Here is a 24,364-nt window from a genome sequence, read left to right on the forward strand (position 1 = left end):
TCTTCTTGTGACGTGTTGAATTTAGAGATGAGCTGATAAAGGCAGTGACACTGTTCTGTCGTCACTGAGCTTCTGAGGACTTCAAACTCCTTACTTATAAGTCCTAAAATCTGTACACTGCTTTTGAATGGATGACACCACATCGGTCTCTTTGGGGGAACCTTCAGTCATATGCTGACCAAAATAATAGCTCCCGAGCATGGTTTTCCCTCGCCGAGTGCTCCTGAATTCAGAGTTCAAGTGCCCCAAAGAATGGAGTCAGCCTCTTCTCCACCTTTGCTGAGAACAGACGGGGTGCCTGGTCTTTAATCCCGAAGCCAAGGTTATTTTCCTCGTTGTGTCAAAGCCAGCCTGACGCGTGGCACAGGTCTAACACAGCAGTGCCAATGCAGAGCATTACAGACCAGATACTGCCCAACCTCCGACTGTGTGACACCGTGTCCTGCAGCCCCACGGACCTGCACAGCAGGGACAGGTCCTGGCAGCGTTTCAGTGCCGAGGCCAAAGCTGGGGCTCAGGGACAGCTGGGGCACATGGCAGCTCTGGGAATCTCTGCCATGGATGGCTGGGCATTCCAGGACTGCCTGCTGGGCAAAGGAGCTTCTCTGCAGACTGTGGAACCAACAGGTCTCATGGACTGTAAGAAGCCAGAACTGCTGCAGGACTGTAGAGGAATCTGGGTCAGAAGAGACAGTTCAAGGTCTCTCAGTCTGACCTCCTGCTCAGGCCACAGTCACCGATGGGATCGGACAGGGCTGCTCAGGGAGGGATCCAGTCATGTTTTGAAACATTCCACGGATGGGGATCCAACAACCTCCCCAGGCAACCCATTCCATGAGCGACTGCCCTGACAAAATACCTCCCCCTCCCATGCGGTTGGAAGCAACAGCTGGGCTGGCAGGAGCAGAACCTCCCTGCTGGGCCATTCCCCAGCAGCCCAAATGCCCTGCACAGGGCTCGGTGCGGAGGCCTGGGCGGCTCGTTCCTCCAGCTGGGCATTTGAGGAGCTGCCCTTGCCCCGTCCCTGCCAAGTCCCTCTGGCAGTGGTGCAGCTCCTCAGCTGGAGTGCCTCTGAGGGACCCCCGGCCACGTTTCCCAGCAGCTGAAGGAAGGGAGGGTCACCCCCCAAGCTGGGCTGCCTTTCTCTCGCTGCCTTTTCCCCACCTTTACACTGCCGTGACAAGAGCTGCACTTTCCCGGGGAACGGGGCAGGGACAGGGCAGAGCAGCAGGCAGGAACCCCCTTCTTTTCTGCAGGCCAATGACTAACTGTGTGTGAAGGGACAGCGACTCTGGTACCAACTCCACCTCCCACTTCTTGTCACAGATCGATCTGAGGCACTTGTCAGGTCAATACCTGCCCTTTTCAGGAGCACCAGGCTTGTGTACAGTGTCTTCATTGTAGCCCACGAATCCCTCTAGGTGTTAAATCAGCCTCTCTGTCCTGATTCTTCTCATGAAGAATTAGCGTTTAATGAGAGATACAAATTATCCTGAGAGTGTCTATGTTACAAGCTCAGTTTGGCACTGTTGCTATCCTGGAAAGTGTGGGACAGGGACTGTCAGTTCTCCTTATGCTGCTCTTAAACACCATCCCTACATTCCCAGGAGAACTCTGGAGGGAGAGACAGAGAGCTTAAAACATGAAACCTTGGCATCGCAATTGTTATTTCTAAGGATGTGTTTCTATCTGATACAGTTGTTGGGGCGATTACTCTGGAGAGTGTTTTGTACCTCAGGCAGTAAGTCTGATGGATCAGCCTCCTCGTGAGCAGGAACCAGCACGTTCCCCAAAGGAATGTTCTGTCAGACTCTGTCAAACACAGCACGGAGGTGAGCAGGAGTGGTGCTTGTGCACAGCTGAAGTGAAGCTCCCTTGGATCGAACTGCTCTGGGAGATCTTTGTTGAGATGGGTATTTCTGCACAGCTTCTTGTGCCATGTGGAATTTAGAGATGAGCTGATAAAGGCAGTGACACTGTTCTGTCATCACTGAGCTTTTGAGGATTTCAAACCCCTTACTCTTAAGTCCAGGGGCTCGTTGCCGGGGGTCCGTGCTCGGGGGTTTGTTCCCGGGGCTCGTTCCCGGGTCCCGCCCGTGCCCGCTGCGGGTCCTGGCCGGTGCCGCCTCTCGCCCGGCAGGTGGAGTGGGGGCCCCGCGGCGGGAGGACCGAGGTGGGATTGGGGCTGGGATCGGGACCGCTGCGGCCATAGCGGGGCTGGGACCCCCCCAGGGAACGGGACACGGTCCCGCTCGGGCCGGGGGAGCCGGGGCTGTGCCGCGGCACGGGAGAGCGGTGACCCCGGTGGGCACGGCCGGGACTGCAGCCCCGGGGCGCGACCCAAAAGCGGGGGATGGACCCCAAACCACGGCCGGGATGAGAGAGTGTGTCGTGGGTGGCCATAACCACTTGTCCCTCCCGCAGTCCTCGGCCCTGTCGCTCAAGTCCTGCAGTGCGGACTCGCCGTTCCCGGTAGCTGGAGAGGGCTCCCATCCCCGGGCGGCCCCAACGCCCCTAAATCCCGCAGCTCCTGCTCCCGATCCCGGGGTGCCGGCTCTCCTCATCCCGCCCCTGCCGCAGGTATCTGTACGAGTACGCCAGCAGATACAGCCAGGCGCCTCTGCCTGTGCTCCTGGGCTCCACCAGGACCTTCCTCTCCATGGTCTCCACCTGCTGCATCTCCCCTGCACCCACCGCCTGCTTCCTGAAGGAGGTGACACCCCTGGCACCAGTGGGCTCATCTCCGTGCTGCTCCTTGGCGATCCAGGCAAACCAATGACGCCTGCTTCCAAATTTCCAGCCACTCCCCCATACCACCACAGTGATCCTCAGATCTCAATTCAATCAGACAAGACTCGACACAGAAGGAGCGAAAATGGACATGAACTCTCCCATAAATGCATAAAGTTACTTTATTTTCAGTATACATTTAATTTTGAAAAATATAAATGCTAAAATATCTCATCATCTTCATCTTTTGATTCCATAAAAGTCACAATAGAAAGCTTCATAAAACTGTAAAATACTATAATGTTATAAGGAATTTCATGTTTTATATTACTGGAAAAAAAATCACTTTAATAATATTTGAAATGTTTTCTGCTTTTTTCCTTTTTGTTCCACCATCCTGATCCACTTCATTTCATCCCAAGTTTTCATTCTCTCCTCCAAAGCAAATACAGACTTAGGAGAATTAAAAACAATAATAAAAGTAGCTGAAAGTGCTGTTGATTCAAAATCAAAATACAAATACAAAGGTGTATCAGCAGGCCAGAGGCTGGTGGCCACCGTGTTCCCGGAGCTGGGACAAAGCTGGCTGTGGCTGGTGGCCGTCAGGGGTCCCACCGGGAGCTGGGACCTTGGATTTGCGAGGGGAAGGTCGTTGTTGACGCCGACTCTGATCTCAGAGGGCTTTGGGTCAGCCTCCACACCTATTCCCTGAAGCGCCCACCCAGGCTTTTCCTACGAAATACCCAATTTGGATTGAGCTGCTCCTCTTCAGGCCTTTTCCCATGTCTCTCCAGCCTTTTCAGAGCAGGTTTCAGCTGCGTTCCTGTGACATACAACACAGCTTTCATGGAAACGGAAGCGAAGACCCCTTGAGAGTGAGCGGGGGATGTACGGAGGTGACGGCTCCTTCGTGGGAACAGATGCTAAAATTTGGCATTTAAGGTCTCAGCACCATCAGAAAATCCTCTCGACTTCACCAACAGGAACTTTGGTTTCACAAGGACCAAGCAGCAGCACGTGCCCTTCCTCTGCAGTGGGGTTGCCTCCATCAGGGAATTCACCTGGACAGCTCGGGGATTCTTCCTTCTTATTTTAATTTTTGGATGAAGCTTTTAGTGTGTTCCCCCATGTCCTGGTGAAACCCAGTTTCCCAAAGGCTTGTTTAGATGCACACACCAGTATCAACACGCTACAGAGAGAAAATCCTCCCCTGAGGTGATTGCTCACTTGGTTCCACCCCAAAATCCTGGGATGCCCGTGCCTGGCCTGCTTGGTCCTGCTGCATTGCCGGGTCTGGGGCTGAGAAGCTGAGTAGCCAAGATTTCGGGTAAATTCCACAGATGATGGTGTGGGATGCAGGAGGATGCGGATCACATCCCGTCTCCTTCGCAGCAAAGATTACTCATAAAAAATAAAACCCATAAAACCAACGTAACCCTAAACCAGCCAGATGCTTCGGAGCAGGTGGTGTTAATGGAACCGATCCAGCCCTGTGCCACGTCCTGGAGATTGTGGTGTGGTGGGTTTGTTTTTTTTTGTAAAAATCACATTATATATGGTACAATACATTTTTTACAGAAAGCCTGGCATCTAGAAATAAGAGGTAGAACTACTCATAACTATACGTTTCCTGCTGCAGGAAAAAAATTCATTTTTCTTTACAGTAATTAAAAAAAGGTTAAAAAAATTGACAAAAAAAAAAAAAAAAGAAGTCATAGGTTAGGCCCCCATAATTTAAACAAAATAATCTAGGAAAATAACACTCTTCCATGTACCTGACGGATTAAGTCCATTAAAGTGTTTCTTTAAAAAAAAATTGCATAGGAAAGGGACATTTCCAAACATGCTACAGCAATGGCAACGGTCTGTCTGTGCTGGGAGTGAAGTACCTTCTCCTTTTAACTACAGGTGAGAGCGTGAGGGTTAGCAGCACGTTCCAGCATCCCCGAGCAGTGGGAGCAGACACGGAATCAGCCCGGAGGTCAGCTTTGTTCTGCCAGACAAGCCCCGGGTGCACGACCACCGGCGCCTCTGGCACTTCCCACAGGTACCGCGTGACATCCTTAACGCTCCTGCCCTCCTTGCAACGGGAGACACTTTGGAGAAGGCAATCCGAGTCCTGGTGTCGGCGTGGGGGGGCCCAGAGGGACCTGGGGGGCACGGGCAGAGGGGTGGCTCATTTACCTTTGCCAGCGGGGAGCAGGGAGCTTTTTAATATTTGGCTAGTGACAAAATAAATTCCATAGAAGATTGGACAGACAGACAAATTACAAAGTAGTTTCTGTTCCCTTGCTCCTCCAGAAATAACCATTGTCTTCAGGCTCAAGTTCTATTCTAATTTGAGGCACAACTTTTACTGGAGTTCGTGGAGGGCTGCGAAGAAGAAGGAAGACAAGGTCAGTGTGGGACAAACTCCGCACAGTTGCATTTAAGATAAGCTCCACACATCACATAAGGCTGTCTGAATGACTTGCTCTGAACAATGCCCATGGCAGGAGACAAAATCACCCATTTCACTGACTGAGGAGCTCCAAGTGTCCAGCACTTTGTGCCTCATAGAATCCCAGAATGGTCTGGGTTGGAAGGGGACCTTAAAGATCATCCAGTTTCAAGTGCCTGCTATGGGCAGGGACACCTTCCACTAGACCAGGTTGCTCCAAGCCTTGTCTAACCTGACCTTGAACACTTCTGGGGATGGGGCATCTTGGTCCTTCACCCCGTGCTGTGGCAACGCTCCTAAACTGCCATTGAAATAATCCAGATATCGCCACTGGATTGAATTTCAGACTCTCTCTAACACCTGGAAGCACAGACACGTCTTTGACATTTCAGAGGACTATCCTTGCCTTGGTCCAGATCCAACTCCTGGTGCTGGGAAGTCCCATGTGGCCCCAAGGGACTGAAGTCTGAGGAACTGTTACTTAACTCCTCCTTGCTGCAATTTAAGGTTATTATTTACTCTATTTCCCACCACAGATATGGGAAAATGGATTATTTCCCCTTAGCACTGCCCCTCTTGACTCCTCCCAGGGGGAGTCTTTCTCTCCTTCTCCTGGTCTGGCTCCCAAACCAGTCCTCAGTGCTGCAGCTGGGGTCTATCCAAGGCTAGTGAAGCCTTCATGTCTCCCACAGGTTCTCCACTTCCCATCCCAAGCACTGCAAGGGCTGGAATAATTATGGAATCAACTTGTTCATAATCACTTCAGGATGCTGCAATCCAAGGTAGGGAACGTTCTCCAAGTGCTTTTTTTCAAGAATCTCCTACAGCAAACTTAGGGTGTGCTGAGGGGGAGCAGAGATACTTTTCTGAGATGATTCCAAAGTGTATTTTCCAGGTGCTTACCTTGGCATGGCGTGTGATTGAAGGAAAGGAATTGTATCAGCAAGACGTGTGGCGTTCAAGGAATGTCGGTGATTTTTCTCCTGAGGGGGGGAAGAAAGCCTGGGCTGTCATTGCTGCAGCACTGATGGCTCCTCCAGCCCTGTTTCAGTTTTTCCAACCCTCATCCATTGGCAAAGATCTTTTCCTGCTGCCTGTCAGATGGATTCACTCCACTCCTCTCTCTCTCTCTCTCTCTCTCTCTCCTCCAAGATAAAAACCCTTGTGGTGCCAACAGGCCCAGTTTCCCAGGAGTTGGCCCACTTTTAGGGCTGGACACTTACCTTGGATCTACTCCTCTCAGTTACCCTGTGCTCCCATTGTCACACCCACATTCCTTGGGAGAAATAGGGTGGCTTGTTGCCTGGACTGCCTTCTCTCTCCTGACCCTGTGTTATTCCTCTGAGAATAACAGCCCTATTCCTCTTGCTGGAGGAAAGCTGATGTTAGTGGTATTATTAGGAATATACTTTGGATCGCAGAGCACAGTTATATCCAAGGACAACACCAGAGTGGTACTGAATTCTGGCTGTTTTTTCTGTTCCAATGGCCTGATAAGTTTAATTTTTTTTTCATTGTTTTTAATTAAAACCCAACAAATCAAATATTTGATTACAGAAATGTACCAATACACAAACCAACTACAGCTTGGCTCATGGGTGATTTACCCCGTGCCATCTCCAAGGGCATTCCAACATGGCAGAATTAACTTCTCCCTAACTATTTTAGCCATAAAGATGTTGAAAACAGGGCATCTGATCCTAAAATCCTGTGGAACAATATTTAGGATGCAATTTGCTTTTAGCATATCAGAGTGTTTTCACAGAATGAGGAGGATGTGTGGTTGCCTGAGGCTGATTTTGGAAGGTTTGCTGGTATCAGCAAAACACTGACGATATCTAAATAACCAGAAAAATATCTCTTTTCCATTACTTTTGTTTTATAACCCCCAATCTCTAAGTGCTTCTGTATCTAAAACCCACAGAGCAATGCTCCGTGTTGCCCAAGGCCTCTCTATGCCACCAAAAGGAAAGGGACTTGGGTCCCAGCTCTTAAACCCTAAGGATAATTTAAGGATTTATCATCTAGGGCTTTAGGTCCTACTCCCAGGAATTACCGTCTGGCAGCAGCACTAATTTATTACTCTGATTTGTATTTCTCCCCTCCCACCTCACAACAAAACAGCATACGACACCCTTAGTATATTAAAAAGTCAGCCCAAAGGCAAAAAAGTCAAGGTCAGCTGTGATTCCTCACTTAAAAGAGGAAAATGTAAAGTGGGAATGACTGAAAATAAAGATTACAATCAGCATTTATGGATATTAACATGAGAAATTAAAACCAAGAGAAGAGCACAAAAGCAAATCACCTAAGAAGGGAAATAAGTTAATGACCAACTGATCCCTGCCTGGGCAGCTTAATGACACAAATAATTAATTACTCTGTTAAGTGCTGATTTTTTTTGCAACTGCTTGGCACCTAAGGGAACAAACAGTGACAGGACAGCGCTGCAAATCCAGAACACCAGACTCAGAGGAAAAAATAAATCCCACCATCAGCAGGTTAACAGCAAGGGGGAGGGGAGGGGAGGGGAGAGGTTCGGAGAGGAGAGGGGAGAGGAGAGGAGAGGTGAGAGTGGGTGGCCAGGAGACCTGTCAGGAGCTGGAGAAAAGCACTTAAGCTGGAGGCACCAGAAGGAACAACATTGATTTTGTAACCAGCAAAGGAAAAAAACCCCAAAACAAAAAGCTCACAAAAGCAAAATCTGTCATAAAGCAGAGGCCTGGAAATTAAAAAAGAGAGGAAAAAAAAGAGAACAAGAAAAAGTACTTCTCAAGTAAAAGGAAAGATTAAAAACTAAAAAAAAAATCACTCTAAATATATAGATATATATTTGTAGTGCAAGTCAGAGTCAAGCAGGCATGCGAGAGGTTAGTTCTACTCACTGTCGGCAGGTTTGCTATCACTTAGGAAAGGCTCCATGATGTCCATTGGTATTTTAATACTTGGGACTTTTTCTGAGTAGGGGCAGTCAGACTGTGAAAGAAACGTGTAAAAGCTCTTAGAACATTCCCACTGCTCTCTCTCTTATCGTCTCCCACACATTAAAATTATCCTTCACATAGTTTCTGTAGGAACGGGGAAAAGAAAAGAAGGAAAAAGAGAAAAGCATTGTCCAGCTTAGTTTTAGTTGCCTGGTGGATTCCACTGGTTCCCCACTGCACCCCACTTCCCCTTGTTCTTCACACTCCAAAAGTAAAACAGACTGAAAGGATAATCTTGTGGAATTGTAAATTAACACAGATCTTCCCCTTTCCCACCCCACCAGCTTTTAAGACACCATCCCATTCTGCTTGGAGTCGGCTGCAGGAAATACAGACAGAAAACGGATCTGTAGGCAGACATAGCAGGGCACTGGCTGCTGGGAAAGCTCATCCAAACCCTTTATCCTGCCGGCATTTCTGTAAAACCCCTTAGTTGTTCCCAGTTGCTCTATGAGGGCAGAGGTTCCGTATGCTGGGCTGGTTCAGCAACTCCTCTTTAATTGGGGTAAAACCCAGCCTCCGTTACACCTCTAGTTCATCAATTCCAGGACCCTTGGAGGGATTCAGGATCCCTGGCCTGGCAGGACAAACAGCAACCAGGTCAGGAAGAGGCAAAGGGAAAAGCTGGGGTACCAGCAGGGCTTACACCCCACTGCCTTCTGTCACCCACCTGCTTATGCTTAGCAGACGGTACTTGGAATTATTCTGCTTTTTTAAAAATAAAGGGAACTTCTCATAGCCAAGGAAAGGCTGATATTGCCTAACCTGGCAAAGGCAGGAAGGTGGGATTTGCAAGAAACATTGGGACATCTTTGTTCCTGGAGAGAACCAGACCCACAGTGCCAGGGTGGAGGGAGGAGACCTTCCAGTCAGGGCAGGAAAACACTAGGGAGGCCAGAGAATTGCTCTCCTTCAATTATTATTCTTATTTTAAGTTATTTTTTAACATAACTGACATCGAGTGCCTTTTTTCATACTCCCAACAGCAAGATGTTTCCTTGGGACTATTTGTATGAGGCTGAGGGACAAGCATAACTCAAATAAAGCATTAGCAACGCCCAGCAGTTCCCTTGGCTGAACTCAGACCCGTGAATTGCCCCCCAAATCCCACAGGATTAACCCTGTGGGTGGATATTTCTGGAAGGGAAAGAAGGAAAGTAATCCAACCAGTAATGCCCAGAGCTGTACATTCAGGAAGCTGGTAAAAGCAAGCGCTGAAAAAAACCCAACAAGAGTTAAGAACCAACATTTTGCATAAAATCTCTTACTCACTAGATTAATTACTGTACCTGGAATTCAGGAAAAGCCTGGGAAGAGAGGAGATAGCTTAAAACATACAGGACAGAGGGGAGCCATGGCTGGAGCTGCTGAATGCAGACCAGTCAAGAGGAGGGGATGGAATCAAACCTTTGCTGATTACTCAGCAGGGCCTCTTTTAATCTCATTTTGGTTTGCACAGATTTAGGTGCTGAAGGAAACCCTCACCCTGGGAACTGGAGGAATGACGGGACAGGGGAGCTTGCTGTCTCAAGTAAGAGCCAATCCTCCCAGCTGTTTCTCCTGCCGTGACAAAATGGGATTCTTTTCCAGCTTCAGGGGGCCTTACCTCTCCCTACATCCCAGGGAAAGCCCTTCTTCATGGACCCTGGGTGGATACACGAGCAGAAGTGGTGATGTCATGCTTTGGACTCTCCGTGGAGTGTGTTTAGCACTTCGGTATAAATTTAAAGGATTTGAGTTAGACCTGAGCATGATAACATTACATTTGAAGGCACCAGGACTATATTTCTTCTTCTGATATATACAGTAAGAAACAGAAGAGTCAAAGGCACGTGGGTCTGGTCTAGTCAGGTCACTTTTTGCTATTTCAGGATATGCTGCAACCTGAGGTAGGACCAGAGTGTACAGCAGAGGGCATGGATGCTCAGGAAATATTTAGATGATGAGTATTACCAACAGAAAGCAGTCACATCTTTTTTTTGTGCTTTCAAAAAAAAGAGCCATTACAAAAATAAAAAAACAATAATAACAAGAAAAAAAGAAAAAAAGAAAACCAGAAGGACCAAAGGTGCTGGTGAAAAGCATTCTCCTCCTAAAATGTAAGAGACAACGATGGGGAGAAAGGCGGAGGAGGGAAGCTGGAGGGGGCAGGGTGATGAGAGGCATTCTAGCAAGGGGCATGACATCCCAGCAGGTACCTACTGCTCTTGGCAAGTGTGATCTCATTCCTGGCAATGCACAAACCACCCACCACAGGTTGGAAAAGGGAAGGCAACGTAGGAAAGAAGTTTTCTTTGGGGTCCGTTTGCTGCAGCAGCAAAAGACTGAACTGTCAGCTCCGACAGAGCACTGGGCAGGGGCACGGACTGTGCCCGGGGCTAGGTAGCTAGGAAGGAGGAATGTGACAAGAGCAGAAAGCTCCTTACATCATCATTGTCACTGTCCATACTGCCCTTCTTCTTTTTCTTCTTCTTCTCATCCTCTTTTTTCTTCTTGTCCTTTTCTGGAATGACGTCGTCAAGAAAGCTTAAGTCATGCTGGGAGAAGAGGTAGTCCATGGCTTTTCTGACTGCTACCAGGGCCAGGATCTGCAAAGGCAGAGAGGGATTCCCAGTCACATTTTACCTTTCACTGGGAACACTTTCCTCTCAATGCTGCTTCTAAGCCACTTGAATTCTGGCTGCAAATGAACATACAGATAAGGTGGTGAACACCTGGGACACATCTGTCAACTGCAAAGGCTGAGCTGTGACTGCTTCACATCAGAATAAACAATGGACACAAAACGGTACTGCAGTCACTCAATACTCCTGTATTATAAATAATAAAGAGACAAAAAATGAGCGTTTTCATTTACTTTTGGATGCAGGTTTGCGGGGCAGCCTGAGTAATAAAACTTGGCCTTATTTCTCATCACTTCCCTAGATGCAAGGGCTGTTTAGAAATCAGACAAGGGCCAATCTGTGCCCCCAGAGTTTGCAGAATAAAGTTTACTCAAATTATAGCTGCAGGGAACTGGAGGAAAAGCTTGTTCTGTGCAACACTGCAATCGAAGGCACTGGGAAAAAAGTAAGGGATGTGTCTCAAATGGGTGTTTACACGGACGCCGGGTCTGACACCCCCATCAGATCCCACACAGGCTTTGCCAAGGGGTACATGGACAGGCTGGAAGCTGTAACCCATTCCCAACAGGCTGCCTTTAAGGAAAAGTTTGTGCCAAGCAATGGTGATCAACAGCACAAACAATTCCCAGGAAAAGATCTCAAGCTTTGACTTGCATAACTGAAGACGCGATTACAGATGTGAGGAATTACTCAGGGGGTGGAAAGACACCACGCAGGCACCCGTGATCATCCCACTATGAATTACTGCCATGTTGAAATGCCTTTCCTCCAAATAAACAGGGAGTTGGCCACTGTCTGGATCCTCACAAATTGGGAGTTTACAGTAATTTGGTTCCTGAGTGCAAGTAAGTGAGGTTTTGCCATCATATCCAGCTCCCTCAGAGCTGTGGCTGTGCCTTCCCTGAGTTTGCACTATTGTAACAAAGTCTGGCAGACCTGGGCTTCACTCAGATTCTATTATGGGCAAAGAGATTTTAGATTCAGCTTCCAACAGCAGCACAAGACAGACATGGAAAAGTGATGGAACGGGAAGAGTGGGAACTGCTGATTTTTAACGCCTTTTACAGAAGCATGTGTCCCAGAAGGAACATTTGGAGGATTTTTTTACTTGCATCATCTTTTCTCATTTCACCAGCTTGTCCTTGACCTGAGTTCTGCCCTCCCTCCTTCTGTCCCTTAAATAAGCACTGCAAGGACCTGCCCACACAACTGAGATTTTACTTGTCCATAAACCTGAAATCAGGTGACCTGGGGGGTCCAAATTTACTCAGGAGTTTCATAAAGCTTTGCCTTTGCATCAGTCTGACCTATCTCCAAGCCAGAGAGCGCCTGTGTCTGTAGCTCCAGTAATGATCTGAATAATCACTCTCTGATGTGAAAAAACATTAGGGTCTTTTTACTCAAGATCAAGGAAAAGAGACATTCCTTTTTTTCCTCTAATCCTTTCCCTCCCTCTGGCACCCCTCTTAGCACTGAGTCTCCTTCTTGGTTTGGTCAATTTGTGCTATTTAAAAGCCAGGGAGACATTTTGTATCCAGTAATTAGTGTGGACTAAAACAGGAAAACCGCTCCTCTCCTTCGTTCATGCAGCTCAAGGAGAAACCATGGCAAATCTAACCTTGGCAGCCAGGAACGGTCAACACTAACTACACCTTTCTGGGAAAAAATTAACTTTCCAGGCTCGTTTTCCTCCAGAGGATTTATGTAAAGGCAGGCACGGCCACACTGACCCCACGCAGTCCTACACCAGTCCCATGAGCAGAGCCCTGAACCAGGGATTTGGCAGGGAGAGGTTGGATTTACCCATTTATGGGAGGGAATGACTGCGGAAGGTGCAGGCTGTGAAAGGGAGGGATGTGAGGGAGAAGGGAGGGAGGGACAGATGTGATGGAGGGCATCACCTACCATGACAGGGAATATGATAGCAGCCACGGTGGATTTGAGGATCCAGAGGAGGGCCAGGCACACCACCTGCAGGAAGGTGAAGAGGTGGACCCTGCGCAGAGGGACGTGGCGCAGGTAGATAAAGTCAGGCTGGTGTTTTAGAGGCATCAGGAGCAGCTTCAGACGATCCATGAACTGCAAAAGAAAAGAAAGGGACAGTGAAATGAAATGCAGGATGCACAAAAAAGAGAGAAAACAAGATGAATGCCCAAACCAGGGTCAGCATCACACTCTGGGGCACTTCTGCTGCCCTCCCCTGCCCCGGTCCTGCCAAGTAAAGACATTCAGCATTTAGGAACAGTGCTTTTCTTTTCCCCAAATAAATCAGGAGCAGAGGTCAGCAGAGGCGAGGGCAGACACCACACTGCCAGAGAACAGAGCAGCACCTCGCCGAAGAGCGAGGAAGACGGGCAGCTTTCCCAGCAGTGCCCCTTTGCCCTGTGCTGGACCGGATGGACTTGGAGTTAAACCAAAATGGGGATTTCTCATGCAGTGAAAACCACATTTGATTAGTGGGAAACAATCTGCCCAGTCCCCCGATCACCTGGGCCAGGAGCAGGGGAAATCCCCTCCGGGAGAGCCAGCCCCAGGGCCAACAGGACAATCCCTGCGTTGTCCCCTGCCCGAGGTGGGCTCGCTGCCCACTGCCAGGACCAGACGGATCCTGCACCAGTGAATGGAACCTGGGGCTGTTTTGCAGAACCCCCGAGGGAATTCTCCTGGAGCTCACAGAACAGGCAGTCCCCTCCCCTTAGGGCACAACCCAGCAGTAAAAGAAAGGCCATATTTAACAGGGTGCCAGAAAGCAACAAAACCACTTCCAGCCTCCTTGGGCCAGCTACAGGCGCTGGCCATGAGAACGGCTCCTTACATAAGATTTCCTCAACGACAAAGAGAGGGGTTTGGCTTCCCCTCCCCAGAGAACAATGTTCCCGCTCGTTAGCATTGCAGAATAACCCCACTGCCATGAATCATCCTCCTTGTTTGCCTTCAGTCTGTGGCAGAGGACCCGAACCACCCTGGGAGCAAGCCTGAGCTGGGGAGGAAGCCTGTGGAATCCTGGAACGGTCTGGGTTGGAAGGGATCTTAAGGACCATCTTGTTCCAATCCCCCTGCCGCAGGCAGGGACACCTTTCACTAGACCAGGTTGCTCCAAGGCCCAGGATGGACCTGGGTCTTCACAAAGCACCCCCTGGCACAGACTTGGCTGCTCTCCCTCGGTCTTCACCTCAGGACACCCAGGTTGTGCAATGGCTGTGACAGCTGCCACCCTCCCTGGGTTTCTCGAGAAGGAAGATGAGGCAGTGAAGGAGAAGTGAAAAGCTGGAGGGCTGGGGGAGAGCCCCTGTGCTGGTTAATGACTGCTACCTTGTCCGTCCGTGATGTTGGAGGGACTCACCTGCACGCCGTTGAGGGACGCGACACCCATGTAGAGGAAGACACCGTAGAGCACAGGCATGGGAATGAACTGCGGGAGGAAGAGCAGGAGAAACCAGGTGAACAACCCTCCCTGTACACAGTGCACTGTCAACACGCGGTGGGATGTCAGTCCCAGCCTGTGATCAACTCCAGCTGCATCTATAAGTGGACAACACGGAGGAATAAAGCCATATAAATAATCAAGCAAAACAAAGCCAAATAAATAGATCCTTCTGCTGTGTTCTGAGAGACACAAGGACATTTGTGCAATCACACTCCCCCACTTGACCAGGACTTGGACGTCTGGCCAAGAACCACAGGGAATGATGGCAGGCAGTCAGCGAGTTAAGGAGGAGGTGGGGAAACATGCTCCAATGAGCTGCAAACTGCCTTTCACCTCTGGCTTTGTGATGAGACTGGAAGCAGAAGGCAGAGAAGAAGAAAAGGCAGAGTGATCCTGCGGTTTGAGGTATATCCTGTTTTCCCAGGGAGCAAGTGACAGAACAAGTGGAAATGTTGTGCCAGGGGAGGTTTAGACTGGATATTAGGAGAAACCTCTTCATGGAAAGGGTTGTGAAGCGGTGGAGTCAGCATTCCTGGAGGAATTTAAAAGCTGTGTAGATGAGGTACCTGGGGACAGGGTTTAATGGTGGGCTTGGCAGTGCTGGTTGGACTGGGTGATCTTAGAGGGCTTTTCCAACTGACACAATCCTGTGATTCCACATCCGGCTCAGTAAGTCATGCAAATCCATGCAGAAAGGCTCTTCTCTGGAGCTCCACCTCAGCAACGACAGTCATGCCAACTCAATCTCTGCCCACTCCATCTCTCACACACATTAATCCCTAACTAATCCCAAATACAGGACTGAGAGTTCCCTTCTTCACTGCCAGGATCTGTCCTTTCAAACATCACTTTCTGCTCCCTTGAGTGCTAAGTGCCACCCATTCCTCCATCCACCACTTCCTGTGGGAGTGAGGAACACCACACACGCTCCTCAGAACGAGTCTCTGTCCCCCCCAGCAGAACTGTGCGCCCAGCCTGGCATGACGGGAACGGGGATGCTTGGAACAAACCACAGGCAGGAGCTGAATAACGGCCTTTGTGGGATTTACTGGAGCCCAAGGGGGATGGAACGAGCTCCAAGGGACAGCCCTCATGCAGTTCCAGGTGGCTGCCACTGAACGGCAGCCACAGCACAGCCACAGCGCCCGCTGTTCCCAGAACTCCTGTGCTGGGAACACTCCCCTTCCAACCTCTGCACGGAGCTCATGAAAGAGGCAAATAACAGGGCAGCTATCCAGTGTTTCAGTGTATTCCCCACCACCTTATTCATCATTTCCTACAAGTATTTCCCTGGGGGCACATAAGTATCTAAGTCACCTGGCCACGTGCCATTCAAAGTTTTCCTGCCTACATTTTTTCTTCCTTCCCGAGTCTCATTCCCTATCAGCTCCTGCACGCTTCTTGATTGCTAACTCATCCTTCTCTTGGATTTATTTCCTTCCTCTGGAGAGCCGTGTTGGTAATGCCCATTAAAAGGCAAATGTTTTCTCCACAGTGGGGGTCTGCCATCACCACTGTGGGTGGGGTGGGGACCCACTGTGTGCTTCACAAAGCTGTGGGGGACCACAGGATTCAAAGCCCTCACTGGATCTGAGGGTATGAGACAAGATAAGGCAACATCTCCAGAAATCAGAGTTCAGCTTTCTAGCTCATTTTCACTGCTCTCCTCCCCTTTTATTTATTTCTGTGGGGTTTTTTTAAAAATAAGAAAAATGCCCAAATATTATTTCTCCATTCCATGATGATTAATCCCGTAGATCCTCCTGAGGTGAAACCTCAGTACATTATCCTGCAGAGCAGCAAGCGGTGCTGTCATTTTGGAAGACTTTCTCTTGGCAAAGTCTTCCCCAATGATGGGGTTGCTGGCTTCAGCACTCCGACCAAACCTGCTGTGGGCCAAGGGGATTAAAACTGTATTTATAGGAAAGGGCCTGTCACTCTCTCAGCAGGGCCGAGGATGTTTCTGTGGAGATCTGCCACAGTTGAGCAGAAACACCAGTGACATCCAAAACCAGCACAATCACCACAAAACCCCCAGAAAACAAAGCTGGGATTATTCCATGCACTGCCTGGTTTATTGAATTCGGGATCGTCAGCGTTCAACTCGCCGCTGGCAGGAGAAGACTGAAATGTTCTGCAATGCATTTAGCAGAGCAGCTCCCTCCAGCAGGACCCTGCCACTGGAATTTGCTAAAGGTCCTGAAATGCTGCCAGGTCCTTCCCGCTGGCACGTGGGCCAGGAGCGTGCCGATTTATCCTCAGGCGTCCTCCCGCGAGGATCTTCCCCACACGCTGTCTTAGGGGAAGCACAGCAAAGAACTAATGACTGAAGCAAGAACAGGGGAAATAATAGACCCCAGTGGAACAGAGGAAGAGGGATCTTGCAGGGAAAGGTCACATGGACTAACAAACAGGATTATCACAATCAGGCATTAAATTAAGGGCACGGAAGTGCCTGTTTGTGCAGAGACGGAAACTGTTACCAAGACATCAAAATTCGAGCAGTACAAACAACCTTAGAAATGAAGAAGAGAAACACGCTGGCTTTGGAAAGCCACTGTTTCCACTCTCTCCACAGGCAGCATTGCTGCTGCCTGCCTGCCTCCTCCCCTCAGGCTCACATCTCACTGTGCCTCGCAGCCCCTGTGGCTTCCAAAAACTCCTCTGCCTCCTCCAAATGCTCCTCCAGACACCCATATGCTCCCTCCCGGAGTTACAGTGCACAGTGCCACTGATTTGACATGTCCTGCTTCTACCATCGGCCTTGGGATCCATGAAGAAGGACACCTGCAGCTGACATCTACCATTGGACTGCATGTCTGCACTTGGCACTGCTTCCATCGCCATTCCCAGAGTAGGCTGTGTCCTCCACAAGACAGGGATAAGCAGGTTTTCCAGTTCCCATCTACGATCTGATGATCCACTAAGGATGCATTTCTCTGTGGCTACGTGCCAACACATTTCTGGTCTTGGAAAATAGCAACCTACCTAGATCCATGAGCAGCACATCTGTCCAGAGTCTTGGCTAAACTCACAGGAAAAAAAGATTCAGGAGATGAAGGAATGCCATTTAATTACACTACTTCCTCCAGAAACATGTTTTCCATACTCTTGAGCTTTATCCGTGATTCGTTTTCCATAAAATGCAGGCATGGCAAAGGTACAAAAGGAATCATAAAAGAAAAGGAAACTTAACTTTATGCAAACATGGAAGAATAATCTTAAAATGAAAAAAAATCACAGCGCCCAAGACTCCCAGCCCTGAACTTCGTCACTATTGCAGCACACTACAATCATGGTGGGTTTGCCTTCCAAAAGGTTTGGATTTAAGCTTCCAAAGAACTGTTAACCATCCTTACCTTCAGGATGGGAGCCATGAAGACAGACACCCCGGTCAGGATGAAAACAATGACTCCAGTGACTCTCTGCTCCCTGAAACAACATCACTGGGTGAGGACCATAGCTTTGGTTTTATATTCTGAGTACGCAACATAAAGCCCAAAAACTCACTTTTGCAGCCACGTTTTTCAGCCTACAGCATCAGACAGGTGGCTGGATCCTGACCAAGCCCTGCACAGCTCTGTTTTCAAACCCCAGATCGGTTTCTTTATGCTGTTTGGGGTCAACACAGCACTGCTACTGAGTGAGGAGGGGTGTGTTTGCATGTTAAACATTACAGACCATTAACCAGCACTCCAAATTCCCCACACGGCCATACTTAGAGAGGGAAAAAATCGTTAGCTCTCCACCCTTAGATCAGTCACATATTGTGAGTCCTGCTCAGAGCACTCCAGCAGCTTGGAAAAATGGCTGAGACCTTCACAAGGTGCCGAACATGTGCCTTCATCAGTGTCCATAGGGTTTCCCACTTCCAAAAAAGCTTGGCCACTAATATTTCTGAGCACTGTAAGTCAGGCCATTAAGTTTCTATTTAGTTGCCTAAACAAGCAGCCTGATTTCCAGGAGTGCTCCCATCGGAAGCACTTCAGACCACTTAATTAAGGCAACCAAACACAGAAAAAATAACTCCATTAAGTAGAGCTGACTGCTCTAGGCAGAACAGGTTTGCATGTCTGACCATTACATTTGCTAAGGAATGCCTCATTTCCATGGATAAAGAAATCTGCAGGTAATTTATCTTCTTTAACACTGGAAAACTGCATCTGATCTGGCCAAATAAACTTCTGAGGAGTCACACCTGGGGTTTGCCCAAGGAATCGCCAGAGACTTGTGCTGCTTAATCTCACGGCTGGCTTTGGAAACAGGGAGAGAGCAGCACAAAATTCTTTGTACAAAAGGATTTTACAGGCAAACACAGTAATTAAGGCCTTTGCGGTTGGACATACCTCACTCCCAAAAACTTGGGCTGTTCTCCAGGGGCTGAAGTCTCCGTCTCCATCTTCAAGCTGTCGATGTGAGCGATGGAGATGACGGTAGCAGCCACATACCAGGGCAGCCCCATGAAGGAGCAGACAATCATCAGAATGGCCACCCAGAACAAATCCAGATGATATCCAGCACCTTTCTGTGAAAGGGAGACAAACAACCTTCAGCTGAATTATTCCAAATGCCTACGGAGCGGGGCACAGGCACACTGGACAGGTGGCACTTCCTTCTACAATTTCTTTTGGCAAACAGAGCCAAACACCAAATATACACTGGGTCTTGTAAACAGCATAAGCAAGCTTTCAAAATAAATATATAGATACATAGATAGAGAGATTGAGAGAAAGAGAGAGAGAGATGGGTTGTGCCCCAAGTCATCTCACATCCTTGTAAGTGATGCTTGGATGCACACAGAGCTTTAAACACTCAAACCACCCTTTAAAAAAACAGCCCAAAGCCTAATTTTAGTTTTAAGCAGTTGTTGAACAACAACTTGCAGTGTGATGAACTAAGGAAGAAAGCCACCTTACAGACATATGGTGCCTGCCTAAAGGTAACAGGTGCCACTGGCTGTCTCAGAGTGAGGTCTGAACTCATGTTCAGCAACTGCAGGATTTCCTAGTCAGGACTTCCCAACGGGTCTGGGCCCTGCAGATGGTGCCTGGTGCTGGAAGCAACTCCCTCAACACCCAATCCTAGGTTCCTTATGGAATGCAACAAGAACAGCTGAAGGCTCATTCCCTATCCAAAGGAAAAAGTTGCCCTCATTCCTGACTCCTTTTCAAAGACCCCTGATCCTCTATTTTTTAAATCCTTTCATGAACTAACACAGGAAATCCAGTGGTCACAAGTGCCAAGAGAAGAAGTGAAGAAACAAAAGAGCCACCAAAGAAAGGGACTTTCAGAAAAACACCAGACAGACCTCTAAGGTGTGCTATTTTAAAACAGATTAGCCTTCTTTTTTAATCCTGTTTAATTTGATTTTATTGGAAAAAAACCCAATCCAGACCTAGGATGACCCAGGAGGGAAAGCAACCCAGCTCCTCTTGAATAGTCCTCACTGTTTTCCTCACATGTGCACTGCTTACCTTGGCTGGCTGGTGGCACTGGGACAGGCACCCTGTGACACCCTGCCAAGGCTTTAGCAAGGGATGAGCAGAAAAAAAACTGACCTTTTTTTTTTTTTACAGTAAATCTTATGTGCAAGGTGTTTTTTGGTTCAAAGCAACAGGATGGGACTTGAGAAGCCCCAATTCCAAAAAATACAGAGTTCACATGTAAAAAGGGAAGCAGGGAATACATTTTTTATATTAACAGTACTTTGCTGGAGTGTTTATAACTTTGTTACTAAAAAAGTACACCAGGCCTGACAGCAAAACCACGTTCTGTGGTTCATAAGCTTTATAAGCTGCAGAAATGAGGGGCCTCTTTCTCATGGGGGAAGAACAGTGAATATATTCTCCCAGTGGTTAACAAAATGCTATGTCTGCTTAGTTAGGTGCAGGGGACAGACCTAAAACTGAGACCATGGCAACAATCAGCCTGCCCTGAGGAAGATGAGGGCCCAGTATCAAAGGTATTGCCCAGATGCAGGTGGCAAACAGGGATGTTCTGAGGGTTGTTTTTTTTTAAATTGTGAGCCAGCATCTGTGTGCCATTATCACTATGCACAACAAACCTATCCCATTCCCCGGTACTCCGACTTTCTCCTCCAGGTCAGACTCAGGATGGCCTCAAATCACATGTTACTTGTCTAATGTCCACAGTGACCATGTCAATTGAAACATCCTCCTCTTCAAAGCAAAAGCTCCCTTCCCATTTCCAACAGCTCTCCCTGTAACTGATGAAGGTTACAGCTGCAGGTATCTGAATAATGACCCACTATTACCTGTGTTCTGAGGGGGTCTTTACTCCCACAGGTCACACCACACGTTCTATTATCAGGAAGAGAGTCTTCTTTTACAGGAGTGAAATATTTTTCAATAGAACTGACTGTGCAGGGAAAGGAAAAACCCTACAGGCACGAAAAACTGCATAGCACCAGTCTGGAAAGTTTATTTTAAAAACACAACTACATCCTAGGCTGTTTCGTGTCAGCTCTTCTTTAAATAACATCCAACTGGGGCTATGCCCTTGGTACGTCCCAAATCTCTCCAGCTTATTGCTTGTATTTGACAGCGACCACAAAGCAACTTCTCCTCCTTAAAAACAGCAGCCAGTGACAGGGAATAGGCTCATGTCCGTGAAGCAGCAAAGTGGTAGGAGGAAAAGCCCCTGCAAGTGCTCAAGACACAAAGCACACCCACCTTGAGCTTGTGCTCCTTCCTGTTGACGATGACGGCGGTGATCTGCTGGTCCATGAAGATGAGGATGGTCACCAGCAGGGCAGGGATGGCTGCTGCCAGGTACACCCACCAGGGGTTCCCTCCAAAAGGTGGGATAAACCAACCCCTCTCGGGACTGGTTGGCTTTGAAGGACAGGGAAAAGAAAGCTCTTGTTGGAGGTGCAATACAGGAGTGATGACATCCCAAAACCAGGTGTACTTCCAGCAATGGGACTACAGGGAGACACTTGAGGTTTGTGACAATTTCATCCTTCCCACTAACAAGGAAAGGTTCCAAGTATGGAGGCAGGATTTGGCCAATCAAATGATGCTAACAAAAAGGATATCCTCTGAGTAAATCAGCCCTTTCCAGAGCACTAACTACGTTCCTGTTTTGAGGGCAAGTCATTCCATACAGGGCAGGTGGAGGGGGAAGTGAACCTCTTCCACAGGCCTGACAATGACATACCTTGAATTCACTTGGCACAATTAGTTTTGGTGTGTCCACACCAACCAGGGCATCTATTCCACAGAAGATCAAAATGGACAGGATAATGGCAAAGTCACTGATGAGCTTCCGGGCCTGAAAGAGAAGGTGGTATCATAACAGCAGGAGTGAGCACCACAAAACACTGCTTCACCCATGCTTTAGTGTCTACATGAAACCCTGTGGTGAGACAAACTCAGCGTTCCTTCTTCCACAAAGATGCCCACTGTCATGTCTGGTGCCATTTGCCTACAAGTGCCTTGGTACTTTACTGTGGTGTCTGAAAGCCTAAATGGAAGCATGAAAACAACACAATGGAAAGTCATAAAATTCCCTTTAGGAGATGGGAAGACACGAATGTCCACAAATAAAATACTCTGTATGACTGGCAGGGATTACGTTGTTTGCTGTTCAAGTAATAAGTCAACCTAAGCTGACAGGAAAACAAACCAGGCTTCTCAGCTAAATCCCTAAGACTGCAGCTCTGCTGAAGTCACTGGAATATGACAACTTAAAGCTGCCACTGGTCAGATCCCAAAATTTAACTGTGCAGGAGCCACTGTGCTTGCCTGGAACTGTGTGAGCTTTCCAGAGTCGTTTGTTCCTTCCTGGTTTCCTGGGTTCACATGGTTACAGATAAATTGAGCTGCATTCCAGCCCGGATGGAATTTGTTTCCTTTTTATTAAAAGTAAGAGAGGTTCAATTGTAACACAGCAGAACAGTAAACATCCATGCAGGATAAATCCCTGTGTGTCAGAATGCCAAAAATGGGGCAAGTCTCAGAGAGAAACACGGCTTTGGCACACACGGAAAGCTCCGGCTCGCACGCCTGGAGTGGGAGCCTCACCTGAGGGGACAAAACAAGCAGATGCACCTGAGAGGTGCCTGTAGGTTTGGAAGTGTTGTCTTTGGTGCCTTTAAAACGCCTGCTACATTCCCAGGAGAGATTATGGCTCCTCTTGGCTCTTCTGTGCCTTAGCTGCGCCCTCCAGAACCGCCGGGAGCAATCCCAGGCATACCTTGGTTAACCAGTTCCATGGTTTTATCCCAACCAGTCCAACCTGGCTTCCCTGCAGAGCACCCCTCCCTGTGTGCGTGACAGCTACTCCAAAAGGAAGGCTGACCTCTGCCCTCGGGAAGACTGCTCGGGTGAAAGGAGATACTTACAGTGGTGGGAAAATAGCGACTGGTCTTGAATTTCTTGAGGGCCATGGAGCAGGTGTAAGTGCCGAAGAAGAGGATGAAAGACATGAGGGTGATGTCAGGGACATAGTCGCAGCTGTTGCCCTCAAGTTTTCCCCCATATTTCAAGCACTCTTTGGCTGTCAGAGCAGCCCAGTCAATGGTGGTGTTGTCCTGCAGGAAAAAAAAGGGAATCACAGAATGATTTGGGTGAGACCATTTTCCTGCTGGTGTCTGACTAAAAGGAGTTATTACTCTGTGTCTCAACTTCCTTCACACATGTCCCCCACAAATGGATGTGACCCATCAAGCTCCACTTCTTTCTCACGATCCAAAGCTCACCATTGAGACTCTGCAGCCCATGGGATCCGTGCCCTCCCAAGGGGAACTCACCATTTCAGAGGAGGAATAGACCAGCTCATCGTCTGACAGCACCGCTGTCCTGTTAAAGAACGAGCTATTAACTGCAAGAGAGAAGAGAAAAGGGTGTATGGTGAGCAGGATGCAGGAAACAGCTAGGGAGGAGAGAAAATTCCAATTAATAAGTAATTTCTTGACTCCATCAAGCTGTTTGCCACCTCTTTGCTCCAGTAAAGTGAGTCACAAGTGTTGTTTCAGAGAGACTCAAAAGCTTTCAATCATCAATCACTCACAAAACTGAAAGAAAAGGTTAAGTGAAACATAATCCAAACCTAACTGAGGGTTTTTTTGGAGTTCGTGGTTTAAAAAAAAAAAAAAAAAAGAAAAACCACACAAACCAGAAAACCAGACAGACAATATAACATTTGATGGGTTTCCAATATTTTTCTAATGATTTCTGGATTAAACTAAATATCCACAGAACACTCTAATGATTAATTTCAAATGTAAGCACAACCCCCAAGATATCCAGAAAAGCAAAATGCATTTTAGCGTCCAGCACAAACACATTTTTTGAATTAAAGGAAACAAAAAGATGGCAAGTAATTGAAATCAACAGGATGGGGATAATTCCTTTGAAAGAAGGAGCAGCATTCCCTGTGGCAGTGACACGTTTTCCTCTGGCTTTTGCAGCATTAGGAATCATGGATTTGAAATTTCATTTAGGAATGCAGTCCTTGCTGCAAACAGGCTCGCCACCTCCGCCCTCACGGTTTTACTGAGGTTTTGCATGAATAAACTTTTTTTTCCTTTGCTGTCTGGGGAGCCACAGGTGTTTCAACGGGAAGTGGAGACTTGGCATTGACCATTCCCACCGTCCTGGCTCTGTGCCATTCCAATGGAGGCAGCACCAGAGCAGCATCCATGTGCTCGCCAAGATCCTGTGTTTAATAAATAAGGCAGGCACCCAGCTCCAAGGGAACCGGCTCCTGACACCTGCGAGGAGCAGCCAGCAGCTTTTCCTGTTGGACAGGTGTGCTGAGGTAACCTGCAGTTTACTTTGAGCACAGACCAAGCTTCTTACTCACTCCTCATTGTGTGTAGGATCCAAGGAGTGGTCCCTGCTTCCCTAATGGTACAGCCAGCGTTCCCTCTGTTTGGATTTGGGTTTTGTTTCCCTTTGTTCCCGGCTGAGTACCCAGACCTATACACACAGGCTCTATCTGCCGTGCAGCCCGCGCTCTGGAGATAGGCTGCCCTCTGGATACACTTCCCTTCCGCTTAGCGAGGAATTGTTTGCGCTTTCCCACTCATCCATGCAACCAAGAGCTGGGAACCACCCATGTTTGGGTAACACCCTGAATAAATCCAGCTCCAGCACTTGAAACAGGAGCGACCTGATCTCCATGGCAGTGACAT

General features: G+C 48.2%; 1 protein-coding gene across 5 annotated transcripts in view; it reads right to left on the minus strand.

The window, feature by feature from the left end:
- Positions 1–2,887: 2,887 nt before the first annotated feature.
- Positions 2,888–24,364, minus strand: part of SLC4A4 (solute carrier family 4 member 4) — a 133,326-nt gene continuing 111,849 nt past the window's right edge. For all 5 annotated transcript variants that reach the window (XM_039384337.1, XM_039384335.1, XM_039384336.1 and 2 more), the window contains 12 exons: positions 22,979–23,049; positions 22,571–22,759; positions 21,385–21,498; positions 20,898–21,059; positions 18,552–18,730; positions 17,565–17,637; positions 14,122–14,190; positions 12,684–12,857; positions 10,581–10,742; positions 8,056–8,146; positions 6,074–6,153; positions 2,888–5,103 (listed from right to left, as the gene is read on the minus strand). In XM_039384337.1, coding sequence (XP_039240271.1) covers positions 6,110–6,153; positions 8,056–8,146; positions 10,581–10,742; positions 12,684–12,857; positions 14,122–14,190; positions 17,565–17,637; positions 18,552–18,730; positions 20,898–21,059; positions 21,385–21,498; positions 22,571–22,759; positions 22,979–23,049 — 1,328 coding nt within the window. In that variant the 3' untranslated portion in view covers positions 2,888–5,103; positions 6,074–6,109. The remainder of the gene's footprint in view (positions 5,104–6,073; positions 6,154–8,055; positions 8,147–10,580; positions 10,743–12,683; positions 12,858–14,121; positions 14,191–17,564; positions 17,638–18,551; positions 18,731–20,897; positions 21,060–21,384; positions 21,499–22,570; positions 22,760–22,978; positions 23,050–24,364) is intronic.

This window comes from Pipra filicauda, unplaced genomic scaffold (assembly GCF_003945595.2).
Source record: "Pipra filicauda isolate LSUMZ 115617 unplaced genomic scaffold, ASM394559v2 scaffold347_size1265977_pilon, whole genome shotgun sequence".
Taxonomy (NCBI): Eukaryota; Metazoa; Chordata; class Aves; order Passeriformes; family Pipridae; genus Pipra; species Pipra filicauda.